We start from the raw sequence: 14,097 nt of genomic DNA, 5'->3' as shown, positions 1-14,097 counted from the left end.
AAAACAATAAGTATTATTATTAATTTAGGGTTGACTTTTTCTCTAATATAATTTAAATTGAACTATTATTGAGTAATTTTTTACTTGGACTTGGTTTATATTCTCTTTAAATTTCAGTTTAAATATCATTGTATTAAAGTGATAAACTACTAAGCTACCATAGTGGTTTCTACACAGATCTGTTTTAGAGACAATATTTTAGGTCTCGATTAAAGGAATTGGTGAACTCATCGGACGAATAGATTGCCATAACCTATATTGTACGTTACAAATACGTAATTATAGATAACAATTTAACTATCCGTTTATTTAACCAAATATTAATCGAGACTTAATATATTGTCTTTAATTATTGTAATTAAATCACTGGATTTGAATACAATTCTCACTAGAATAACCAGGTAAACCGATACTTGTCCAACTCCAAAGCACACCATACGCCATACTGACATCCACCGCGCCACGATCACGAGATAATCTAATGGGACGATGAGAACAGACAAAGACAATGCATCTGAATATGAAAAAGGATGGAATAACTCAGTAATGACGACATTTACTCTGATTTAGGTGCACCAAATACGAGTTTAGATGAAGAATTTATTTAAGGAGTACCTATATTTGAGTTTAAATATAATCACATATAAGTAAAAGATCAAAACGCCCAATATTGAGTGAAAATGTAATCAATAATTTCACTCAATGGATGCACTCCGAACCTCTATTGCTTAAGCAATTTAAAAATATGCGGTTTGCTCGTTTCCTATCAAAATCAAATAAGGAAAACATGCAGCAGTGCGAATACCTAACTTATCTGATATTTATCTAAATTGAAATTGTTTCTACCTGAATAAGTGACTGCATTGAGGAGTCCCTTGTGACTCAGTTTCAGTTCTAGGTCACATTCTGCCGCTGGGAATACGTATGACATTGTGGTTGTTTCGAAAACTGATGACCATCCTGCTGCCGTTGAGATTATGTACAGTATTATGTTAAACTTCCCAAAACCGCATGCGGTGATGGCTGTTTCGAAATCTGCTGGCTTCTCATCTGAAACAAGTTTTTTTATTAGCCACACTGATAAAAATTTTTATGTAAAATTACACACTAGATCAGTGGTTATTTTGACGCCACAGTGGGTAATGTAAAATTACAGTAAAGTTACATTAAGCAGGTAATTTTACATTTTTTTGTGTAATTCACCCATAATGTAAATTTACATTATCGATGTATATTTACGACTCCTAAAATATAATTTTACTAAGATACAGGAAAAGTATATTTTTAAAAAGAAAAAAATATAGGAGGCATTATTATTTTGTAATATTTTTAGAAAAAAATATATTTTTTTGCATACCTACTTAAATATTTTTCCAAAACATATTACGACATTCTAAGTGAAAGGAAAATAATATTAAATAAGCTTAAGAAGATTTATTAATGCAGTAAATGACACATGTTCTCTATAGTAAAATCTAAATTTCGGATTATATCTAAAAATAAATAATACAGAAAATTATTTAAACCAATTAATTAAACAGCTTTTTTAAATTGATGATACAATGAAAACTTAGTACAGAAGGTTTAAATTAACGAAGTAAGTAAAAATTAAAAATATATACAGTTCCGCATTAGAACCGATAAGTCAGCAGTTACTGGATAGAGTAGACTCGAATTTTCGACAAAAAACAAATTTATGCCTGAGAGAAAACGGCAAACAATTTCTATAACATCAGTGCTAATTGTTATTTTTGTTGTTTAAGCTGTTTGGTTTTCTATTAAATTATTCGTATTCCAACTTTTTGTCCTGATCGTCAAGTTTTACGTTTAAATTCATAGCCAACTTTTATACATAAAATAAAATAATAATTTTTAAGTCCGCTAACAAGTTAAAAAATTCTGTCACATTTTAATGGTGCATCATCCCTTATCAACTCTTTGAAATGCTTCAATTGAACTCTACTTACTGTCGATTACTGCTCTTGGTACATTCACACCGTGTACCAAAGTTTTCCTAAGTTCAAGTATAACTATTGAGATATCCATTTTTTTGAAATTTGAAATCCCACTTTCAAGGCATATAACTTCTCAGGGGTGCAGGTTAGTATAAGGATAAGTTGCGTTAAATCACTACATTTTGGGTTCCCTTAAATGGTCCTGCTCTGTGTCGGTTCTTATGCGAAACACCCTGTATAAAGCGATCTCTGTAAATACCTAATATCCCTACTTATTTAAAGGATAAAGTATATATATAATTTTACACACCTTTTTTTAGTGACGTCTTTGTTCTTCAATATCTAAATTTAAAAATGAGCTACCAAATAAGTTTTCATACTCTCTAAAACCGCATAAAGCTTGCAGTAAGAAAGAAAGAAAGAAAGAAAGTTTATTGGACCATGTTACATATATGCATATACATTTATGGCAAGTCAAAGGTACAAATGTGATACAGTCATACATATAAATGTGTATAAGACAAAGAAAATATAGTATATCAAACATAACACATAGAGTACATCATCACAAACAAGCCGAAACAATCCAACTTCACACGAAGCGGCATATAACAGCAATTATTTATAATCTGTATTAAGAAAATCGTGTGTTGTATAGAAACAGTATTGACTTAGATGCCTCCTAATTACAGTTTTAAAACAATTCAGATTTAACGATTTAACAGTAGTTGGCAGTTTATTATAAAGCCCAACGTTAATTGAATTTGTGAGACGACTTTGACTCTTTAACTGTGAGGACTAATTAAATAAACAATATGTAGGTACTTATCTAAAACAAATGAGATAAGTACATTTTCTTACATAAAAATGACTTCTAATTTAAAATAATGAAGTACAAGAAAAATCGTTCTTCATGCATTTTCTGGGAAAAGTTTTACAGATTGTGAGGTTTTTTGGATGAAAATTTTGCCCTAATTCTCGCGTCTAGGTGCATTTTGCATCATTTCAGAGCAATGGCCACATGAGAACATTAAATTTAAAACAAAATACAGTGTAAGTAAAACAATAAGTAAAATAGGTCTTAAATAGTAAGTTACAATATGAATATCTGCATAAAAAAACAGGCAAAGTTCGATATGGTTGTTGTGATGTTTCACTTTTAAATAATTTTAAACGAAGATACACCAAGAGTGTATAATTTCCACAGTCATATTATTTACTTACCTCAATATTTATTTATAACATTATATTTAGGTAGCTAAAACATTATGCTATATTATTACACCACAAATGAATATAAACGTGCCTACTGAACTAGCATGGTTCTTTACGCATGCGCGGTAATATCGCACCGGGTGATTACGCTATAAATGTAATAAAAACACATAGGTAATGGATTAGGAATAATACATTGTAAAATGTAAAAGTACAACGTAAAAGGTAAGAATACATCGGAAAAAGAAAATATACACTCAAACATGTAATTCTAACAATATATTATGTATGTCCAATTCATTTATATTTTTTGTGTATAAAAATCATTGCAAATATGAAATTTGTAAATTCCTATGTGAATTTCCACAATTTTTTTTATCAGTGTAATGTTAGTTTACAGATTTTAGGTAAAAGGAAAGCTAAGAATGTTGCTGATTATAATTTACTAGTTTTATTACGTATCAGGTTGTTCCCAAAATTAATGAATTTTAATAGTTCTTAAGAAAAGTATGAAAACTAATATTGTTTTAAAGGCATAATAAAAATTGAATTCAAGGTTGACGTGAACCTAGATTATAACATAATGATGAATATGAATGAGTACTATTTTAATCCATTACATGAAAAATGTCATTTGCAAAGGATCCTGCGGTTGAATATTTGTACTAGCGATCGTATCATATCGAGTCAGTTTGTCGTAACATGCAGTTATGTTTATTTTTATTTTTCATAATATTACTTTTATAAACATTTTTATACTACCTGTGGAATTCCCTAAACTAAAGTTGACTACTTAAAAAAACCAACTATAGTAAAATTAGGCGTATTTTCTTTATTTCTCAAATAAAAAAAAATGAAGGTCTAAACAACTCCTGGCGCAAACTACATGAACAATAACATACCACTTGAATAATAATTAATAAATTAATACTATCTACTAATAACAATAAAATGGTTTTAATATCTGGTTGTAGAATAAAAAAAAATCCAAAAATGTTGTCAACAAAATGAACTATTTTTGACCTTGATTCATTAAGTTCGTCGTCACAAAATATATAGGGTGTTCCCCATCGTATATGATAATATTGCCACCTTGGAAATTGTCTTAGATAAAGAGTTAAACTGGAGTTGATTGCGTAACTAGTGAGTAAAAATTTCTCAGAGCGAAATCAAACTTCGATTTTATTGCTTTCAAGTCTATCCAGACAGTTATTTTTGATAGAAAATTATTTTACAACAATTTTCGGACCACTATATTCAGAGCGATGTTTTATTTTTTTTAGGAATAATCAACTAGAATTCCTTTTGTTCCGACCACAAAAATTATATTTCACCATTTTTTGACGTTTCTGACAGGAAAATCTATCAACTTGTATAATTTTTTTCTCATGGATGTTAAATATTTAAAGAGAAAAAATTGATAATTCATGTTTCTCGTTTATTTTTGTTCCGAAGCTGCACATCAAACATGATATTTTTTTAACTAAAAATAGCAGCAATTTAAATTGTAAATATTCAGGTTTGCATTGTATTTCATTCTAATTTCATTACATAATGCTGCTGGTCAACAAATACGTAGATACTTGGGGTATATTCAAATTTATAAACTGGATGAATCTGTTTTTTAGATGTTTCATTGTAAACGCAAATAATATTTAATTTTAATATTCTCCTTATTTATTTTTTAGAAGTTTAATTTTATACACATATAAGTTTAGTGTATCCTCCCATTATATTCTCAGTTGAACAAAATCACAATCCATCCCTTTTTTCAGTTTCGAATTTGACATATGAAACTTTTTTTGATATATAATCAGTTCTTATAAGATATGCTTTTTTATATTTCTCATGTCCTTATTTACATAATTATATAGATTCATATGGAGATACATTACATTATATAATTAATAAAGCTATATTACATAACTACAAGTTCAAATTCAAGTTCAAATTCAAGTTCACATTCACTTCACATAAAAACGACTAGGTTTTAGTTACGAAATCCCAAAGTTTTAACACATTATTTCTTGTTGTACACTGTTTTGGCCACAATTTCTTTATAATTTGAGAATGATCCTTGATCTCTTTATTTTCATAACCATTGTATGAAACATATACATATGCAGGGTGTTCTATTAAAAAATTTTGAAGTGCTGTTACTTTCTGTAAGTCTGAAAACGAAAATTCGCTTGGATTAAATGATTTAAGTGCGAATATCTTGAAATTGGGGAGGTTTATAGATATCAAACGGGTATACCTTTTCCCTTTAAGAATAATCAGTTAATCAGATTTTTTATTCAAAATTGCGATAGAGGGTTGCATAAAAAAATTACTATGAGCAATTTTTATTTATAAGTTGAAAAGTAGCACCTTTTGATGGTAACTTGATAACTGAGTTCAGAATCGGATTTTCCACCATCAAAAACCCCCATTCCGAGTTTTCAAGTTATTTTCTCTAAAATTGTAAAATTTATGAAATAAATAATAAATCTAAAATCAATTTCTAACACCCTGTATCTCTAAAACGAGCAATATTTTGTTAAGGCATATTTGGTTAAATCTCATTATTTTCCTGCTTGGAATCTATAGTGACTATGGCCCAATCATGACGGACCATCCTGTATAGCCATTATGAAAACATGCAGATTTTCAATTTGCTAACTATATGTTAATATGGCAAACAATATTGGAATTACTCTTCTGTAAAATGACCAATACTTCCTTCAAGGTGAAATTCCTTGAAGGTAAAAATGAGATTGAAAAAATATTGAAAAATAACTGACCATTTCTGTATTGTACAAAAACATGAGAGCATTGAATTCGTAGCACCTGAATTTGGACCGGATAATTTTAAAACATTTCATTTGCACTTTCTGATATCTCGAGGATTAAACACTATATATTTTTTTAATAAAATTTTTATTGCTATTGATATAAATAAAAAATTTCTAAACGTTCCATTAAAATTTTTTAATATTTCCTTTTACAAATTTTATAAATAGATATTTCGCGGTGCGGTGTATTTATTTTTCTCATCATTAATGGCAATTATTGGCTGGTAGTACTAAAATATAACGTTGCTATATTAAAAAATTATTTTATCTTTTAATATATTTTTACTTCTCTAACAATAGCGTATATATTGATAGGCACACATGAATTTCAAATTTATCGCATGGTATATAAAGGAAAAACGACCTACCGTTTATAATGATAGCTTCTAGTTTTGAGAATGAGTAGACCTTGGTTTTTCCGGGCATGGCTTACGAGTTTATCACTAATATGTAGGTGACTTCTAACTAAATCCATCCCTTAACTAGGGATGGTTTGTATTTGACTCACAATCACTACTTATTGCCGTCTGCGAATATAGTTCCGGACTATTTAAATATACACCGCCAATTCAAACATTTGCAGGTTACTGTTTAATCCAATCGATAGGTGGATCTGGCGAGGTTGACTTCCATGCGCACTAGGGAGCAAAAGAAAGAACAAAGTACACACACTATGTACAAGGTGGACCAAGTTTTACATTTGTTTGTAGTTCTAACTCTACAAACGATCCTTTGACCAAAAATATGAGAATAAAGTTTATAAACTATGCCTTTTTGAGATACAGGATCATACAGTATTATGATCTTAGTTATTTTACATTTTCTTTGAGATTATTCAATCAAATTCTGCTCATTCAACACAATTTTGAGGACCGACTGAATTGCCGTTTGAAATCTACGGTGTGATGGTTTTCTTGGAACTTAATCTTTTTTTGAGAGAAGATAATGTCCCTGTTTTATCCTTAAATTTTTTGATTTCGTGTATTTTTCTGTATCTTTAACTACTTCAGTGATATTCATCAGTATGTGACTTAAAACTCAGTACTTACACCAGTTGTAACACTTTATAAACATCTTTTGGTTCATTGTTTTCATGTGAAATATGTTGGTAGCATCATTTAGATAGTTTCTCCGAACTAAAGAATAAAAAAAACATAGACACTAATAGACGAGTAAACCCAATAATTGGATCAGAAAAGAGTGTATTTAATAAACTTATTTTACTTAGAAAAATAAATTTAACACTAAAAATGCTTTTAATGTTTCGAAAATGTTTATGCTTTCTGTTTAAATGCAATGCATATATTGACGATATAAATATAAAATGATACCTTTAATGTTTTTGGTGTTAACTTTATCTACATCTGTTTATAAGATTTTGTAAATAGGAGGTAATTAATAAATTTTACATATTTTGTCCATTTATCTCAAATATAAAATCAGTTTGTAGGATTATAAATTCTCGACTGTCTTTTATGAGAGGTATATGTATATCAGTTAATGTAATAGATGTGGGTAAATAAATCAATAAATAAAATGGTCAAATTAGATTAGGTAGTTAAAACTAAATTTTTGATGTTTTATATTTTTTCAACTTATAATTTCTCCAAAAGAAATTATTCTAAATCACTTTTCAGTACAATTACAATTTGCAAAATTATTTCGGAAATATAACAACTGATTAGTATTTCTCGAGGATGCTCCGTAACGCCTCACATTTAGCTGACCCTGTAAGAATATGGCGTTTTGCTGCAATGTAGCAATATAATGCAGCAGTTGCAACTCAACTCTTTTTTTGTTCACTGTTATTTGCTCGCATTTTGCATGGGGAAAATATAGCTGGTTTTGTGAGAAACAATTTTTTTAGAAGCATGTGCCTAAGATAAATCACCATTCTGGACTTTCTTGTATTGGGTTTTCCATATTACGTGACGTGTAAGTCATTGACGTCTTAAAAAAGTGTTCAGTTCCTACCTACGGATTAGAGCAAAAATGTAAATGGAATTAATTACCGTTTAAAAAAATATATCTTTCATTAAATATCAATTTAGTTCTGTAATTATAGACGTTTGACTTTATTACATAATAAGGATGGAAAAATAAGGTATTTAATACAATAAAATGCTTGTTCCAATGCTTACTTCCCAAGAATATTGTTATATTTTTATTGATTTCATATTAATTTATCCATCATAAAGCAAAAGTCAAATAAAAGTAACCCACTTTTCTTTTTAAGCATTAGTATCATTCCAGTTTGAATATTATTTTTGTAAAACATATATATGTGGAGAAATGTTAAAATACATATACGAAATAACATTGTGACATTGCGTAAAAGCCAAGTAAGAATTACTAATGAAGGTTAGAAATATTAGACTATTACGGGAAACACAATATGCATTTACGAGTACCTTGCGGACTAAATATTGTAGACATGTGGCTAGACATGCAGAAGGTCGTTTCTCATACTTGCGTAAATCCTCCGACTTCACTTTTATTTCCTTTATACATTATATATGAGATACAGTGGGCCATTTCCTACATTCTTAAAAGTGTTCAACAGTTTTCGCAAGGAAAGCCCAATTCTTGAATATATTTTTCAAGTGATCATCACAAACATGTTTAGTAAAATTGAAGAACTAATATATAATAATAAAACCAGAAGCAACATATAGAAACATACGTTTGTTCATTTAATTGCTATTTATATGTTCATCATTTTAAAACTTTTTCAATTCTTCTCACGATGACATACGATTTTTTAAATTTTGGTTTGGATATGACAATAAAATCATCACTTAAAGAATAAGACAAAATACCAATGAATGAAATAATGTTATTTTATTAAATGTTCAAATTGAAATTCAGCTCTGCTTATTCGTGAAGCAAATTCTGCCACTATCTCAAATTTCTAAAATCCTGTAAGCCTTGGAAATTTAGGAAAATCTGATTTTATATATTATTAAGGTACATTCTATTTGTGTGTGAGATATGACAAAATGTTAAGAAAGAAACTGGATAAGTCTGCAAAATATTAACCCATTACTGGCCAAAACAAGAAAAACACATTTTTTAATGATTTTTTTTTATTAAAGTATTTTCAAAACACACATTAAGACTAATTTACTATTGAAAAAAATCATAAATAGTATTTTGAAAATAAACACGTAGGTGCGTATACGCACCTTTGGCTGAAAACAGTTACTAAAATTAATAAAACTAAATTAGTTTTTTATGTGAAAATTTTCAAAGTAAGCTGGATGCAAATGCACTTTACACAAATAAATAGTATTATTTTTGCGAAATCGACACGTTTTTCTTGCACTATTAACCTCTCTATAATATAATATGCCCGATATTGTCAAATTTGACTTCACCTGGTAGAGCGGATTGAGAGGGTCTTCTGTGGGTTCAGTTGAATACTGCGGTATTTGAAGCAACATCGCTGTTTTCTGTATCTAAAGAGAGTGCCAAATCCGAAAATTTTAGCTGAGATTTCGTTCTGTGCACAGAGTAAAGTGCATTTGCATCCAGCTTACTTTGAACATTTTCACATAAAAAACTAAAAACGTCATTTTCCAAATCATCATCACTATCTATACTTGGTTGTACTTCATACATTCCTGCAATATCCGTCTGTAATCCCTCTTCTCCAATAATATTTTCATCAAAGTTTTCCTCATCTGTAATTTTATCTGTTTCTGGCGGCACATAAAAAACATCAACCAATTCAGCATTTTCACAATCTGAATCCTCTTCTAACAAAGCAAGTAACTCTATAGTGGTTAGTGCCCTTTTCATTTTCTGTTTTGACAAACGACTGCAATAATATAAACAAAATTATACATCTATAGCTTCTATGCAAGTCAAAAATCTCTTACCTCATATTGGCACTAGATATATCCAAAAAAATAACTATTATGCATTACAAAAAACTTTAGTTCAAACAATATTTTATACAAAACTACACTTTTTTACACAAAGGAAAACCAAGAAGTACACTCTGCTAATAATGAACTGATATATGTTCTGACAAGTCCCGTATTTTATAAGCCAAGATTTGTCCAGACTTGCATAGGAGTGAATAAATATGTCAATCGTTATCGGCCAAAGGTGCGCATACGCATCCACTACATATATGTATCATTATGACCATCGTTTTGAAAACATAATATGTAAAAAAACTACATGAGTATCAAAATAAATCTTTTATTTACGCCTGGCTCAAAAAAAAATAGTCTGCTCATTTTTACTAACTTAGAATAATATTTGTTTGAAAATGTGTTCTAAAGTTTTAAATACCGTATTTTATTTTAAAAAAATAATATTGAAACAATATTATATTTAATTAAATAAAAATACTAGTACACTCTCTGGACTGTTGACATAAGATTCTGTAGGTAGGAAAGCATAGAATTTTACGGATGATCTCAAAAAATAAAAGGGTACGTTTACGCACCTTTGGCCGCTAATGGGTTAACGTCTAGGCCTATTTGATTTTTTGCTTAACTTCAGAATGTTTCGATGATAAAGTGCTCTCTCTGATACAACAAAATGTGATTAAGAAAAGTTTCTCAAAAAGAAAAACTATGTGTGCATTTTACTGTCCTAAGCCAATTTTGAGGAAAATCTAAAATCAAACATAATGTCAGAGTATGCCTAGAATATTAACATTTTGCACACATATACTTTCACTTTGTGAAATGTTTCTTAAATATATTTGGTTCTGATTGGCCACAGTGCATATGTTATTTTCAGCGGTCTATCCTTTATGTTAAAACTGCAGAAAAATAAATATAAACTGCCTTCTTACAGGTAGTTTTAAATTAAGAATAATTTTAATTTTAGTTTTTTATTTAAGTACCTACCTACTCACTTTGTTTGTGTCATTTTATGTCTATTAAATTGAATATTTTACAATACACGCAATAATACTTGTTTATTTAGACTGTTTATCTATAATCCCTGTATTTACTGAATTTTATTAATCATAAACTCCTGAACTATAAAAATGCTATTTCTTTAATGTATATGTTTCCATTATTAGTGGATAGAAAATACAATTTTTTTTCCTTCTTAAATTGTATATATTGGTAAGTTAAGTACTATAATTCTTATAATCTTTCGCCATGCGTACTAGGGCTTTTTCAAATACATTTTTCCCAAAGAAAAAAGAAAAATTAAATGATTGTGCTCATATATGCAAAGGTAAAGGTTTTCTAATAGTTTAATCGATATGAAAGTTAAATTTTTTCTCTCTTAAGCCAAATATTGTTTCCTCCTTAAGACAAAATAGAAATATTTATAATGTCATCTTCAATGTGATATTCTTCTACGCCATAGCAGCAATTTTGAACAGAATGCTTACATATTTATGCTTGCATTGCTGTGTGGGAACAACTAAAGAATTATTAATAATATTTTTAAAAAATAGTACCTATTTTCAATTTCAGACGAAGTAATTTTTTATGACTTTGTTTACTTACTAAAAAACCGCGTTTACAAAATTTAAGTAAGTAGGTATCTAAAAAAAATAATTTTTGGCAATTAATAATTCGTTTCAATTTGGTTACATTAACAATTAAAATTGATAATTTTTATACTCAACAGTGTGTCTATATTTCCGAATTAATTTAAGTATGACTTAAATCGGATATATAAATGCTAATTATACAATATTAAAAATTAATGAAATAAAAATAGGAAATTGCCCGAGACAAAATATAGGGTTGCCACGCCCACCTTTGCATGTAAATGATTTTTTTATTCCTGTTCTCACTTTCAGTGAAGGCCATTAAGAATGTAGTAATTGTTAGGAATACAGTTTATAACAAATGTCTTTCATATATAAATGCGTTTCCTCATTTCACAAATAGACCACCCTGTACAGTGCAAGTCTTATTAAATGACCCCTTTTTATTTTATAGTTCATTTAAATCTTTCAAATTTATATCAAATGTTTGATGTTTGACTTTCAGGAAGTCTCGCAGTCAGTCTCAAAATAGTAAAAATATAAACGGTTTATGCATCCATTTAATCTGCAAATAATATTATTGTGACCACCAGCGATAAGAATTGTTTTGGCAATGAACTTATTGACCCAAATACATGTGTACGACTATTTATGCAGTACTCATTTAGTAGAAGAAAAATTATTTTTTATGTAAATGTTATTTTATAACCTAAATAAGAATATTACACAAATAATAGAATGCTAGTAAAAGTACAAAAAAAATTTGGTTAAGGGCCAATGCAACAAAAATAAAGAAAAACTACTTACCTATTTCTTTAAATTTTTTTGAATCTTCATCAGTGATATCGTACAACTCTATTACATCGATTGGAACACTATTCTTGATTTTGTACATATTGGTATTACTGTGATTTGAATAATTGTCGACTGCACAACATTTTGAAGAGTTCTCTTCCCTTCTTAGGAAACTTGTGATAAGTTTATCATACGTCTCACATGTTTATGAAACCAAGTGAATACAGAGATGCGCTCTTAAAGTGTCTGCCAAAACTTGATCTATTTTAATATAACAGTTATGTATGAACATATCGTACGAAAAAAATGTAGTGCAACTTTACGAAATATTATATTAGGTGACATTTTACATGTTTGAAATAAAATTTGTGATTTTTGCATATGTATATTGTGTGTACATACTTATGATTGCGGTTATACAGGGTGTCCGCTAAAGAATGGTCCAAATTTTATAGGATACAGAGTGCTGAAGTTAAAAAACATAAAACATATTTTCAGCTATGTCTCAACATAATAACATAGTGGACCTCTATTATAAAGTATAATTTCAGTTGAATTGGAAAAGTGCAAATGTTCGAGGTACTCTTTTTAAATAAACCGTACGCCATTGACTAAAATGGAATTGCCGTAGTTATAATTCACAGACATTTTTCTGCAAAAAACGTTCTCATGACCGTAAAATATACCATTTCCAAAATAAACTGATTTTCATTAAGAAATATATTTATTATTGGTTACAAATTTCACCCCACCTTAACTTTATGGTATTTATATTAAAAAAAAATCTAAAAATGAAAATTGTAGCCACCAACTAAAAATATCACAGGATGATGTTATAGTTTGCCCCTACAGGTTATTTTTATATACGGGGTGATTCATTAACAATGGGAAAGTCGAAAGCTGTAGATACTACACGTGAAATGGTGACGATTGGCGCAAACATGCCTTATCCGAAAGTTAATAGTTTCGGAAATACAGGGTGTTGAAAGTTAAAATTTTAAATCGTTTTTTGCGATTATTCTGAAAATATGTAGGTTAGGAACTTGAAAATTTGTGAAACTATATTTTTTTAGGCGACGATTAAGATGCGTGTTGTAATTTCAGCATTGCTCATAGAGGGCGCCACTTACTATCAATTTTACCGAAAATTTAGTTAATAACTTTTTCCCTGTATATTTAACATGAAATTTGATTTAAAGCCTGAAAGAGCTATCATTTTTCTGTTAGTTATGTACTCTTGTTTCATTTCGCTATCTCGATCCGTTTTCGAGAAAAATCGATTTAAGGAATACTATGTTTTGATAACATGAGGAATTAAAAGCGAAAGAAACCAAGTATTTCTTCGTGTCATTACAACAATTAACAATAAAACAAATAAAATACGTAATTATGATTTAAAGTATTTGTTCGAAGAATCCACCGTTGATACTGATTCACTTTACACGTTTTCTGAGAGATCTTCGAGTTTGAAACAACATATTGGGATTGCGTCTGACTTCGTTGGCAGCGATTTGTATTCTTTGCCATAACTCTTCACACGAGTCAATAGATTCTTTGTAAATTATATCTTTCATTCGAGACCAAATAGAAAAATCAAAAGGATTGAAGTCCGGACTTCTGGATGGCCAAGCAAAAATTATTACATGGCCAATCTAGCGATTTGGAAAAACTGCATCTAAATATGCACTCACTGGCCAAGAAAAATGCGGTGGAGCTCCGTCATGCATGAACCACATGTCTCTTCTTAAATAAAGTGGAACTTGTTCAAGCCGTGGAAGCATTTTTACTTGGCCACCCAGAAGTCCGGACTTAAATTCTCTTCATT

The 14,097-nt window shown here is 29.2% G+C and overlaps 1 protein-coding gene across 1 annotated transcript in view; it reads right to left on the bottom strand.

The window, feature by feature from the left end:
* The window catches only part of LOC108904396 (synaptic vesicle glycoprotein 2B-like), a 35,092-nt gene extending 22,625 nt beyond the window's left edge, over positions 1-12,467 (bottom strand). Inside the window, exons 1-2 of the mRNA XM_018706925.1 lie at positions 12,285-12,467; positions 847-1,050 (exon numbers count right to left, since the gene is read on the bottom strand). Coding sequence (XP_018562441.1) covers positions 847-1,050; positions 12,285-12,372 — 292 coding nt within the window. The 5' untranslated portion in view covers positions 12,373-12,467. The remainder of the gene's footprint in view (positions 1-846; positions 1,051-12,284) is intronic.
* Between the last annotated feature and the right edge of the window lie 1,630 nt (positions 12,468-14,097).

The sequence above is a fragment of the Anoplophora glabripennis genome, unplaced genomic scaffold (assembly GCF_000390285.2).
Source record: "Anoplophora glabripennis isolate ALB-LARVAE unplaced genomic scaffold, Agla_2.0 scaffold115, whole genome shotgun sequence".
Lineage (NCBI taxonomy): Eukaryota > Metazoa > Arthropoda > Insecta > Coleoptera > Cerambycidae > Anoplophora > Anoplophora glabripennis.
Note: the sequence above shows the minus strand (reverse complement) of the source record. Positions and strands in the feature narration are given on the sequence as shown.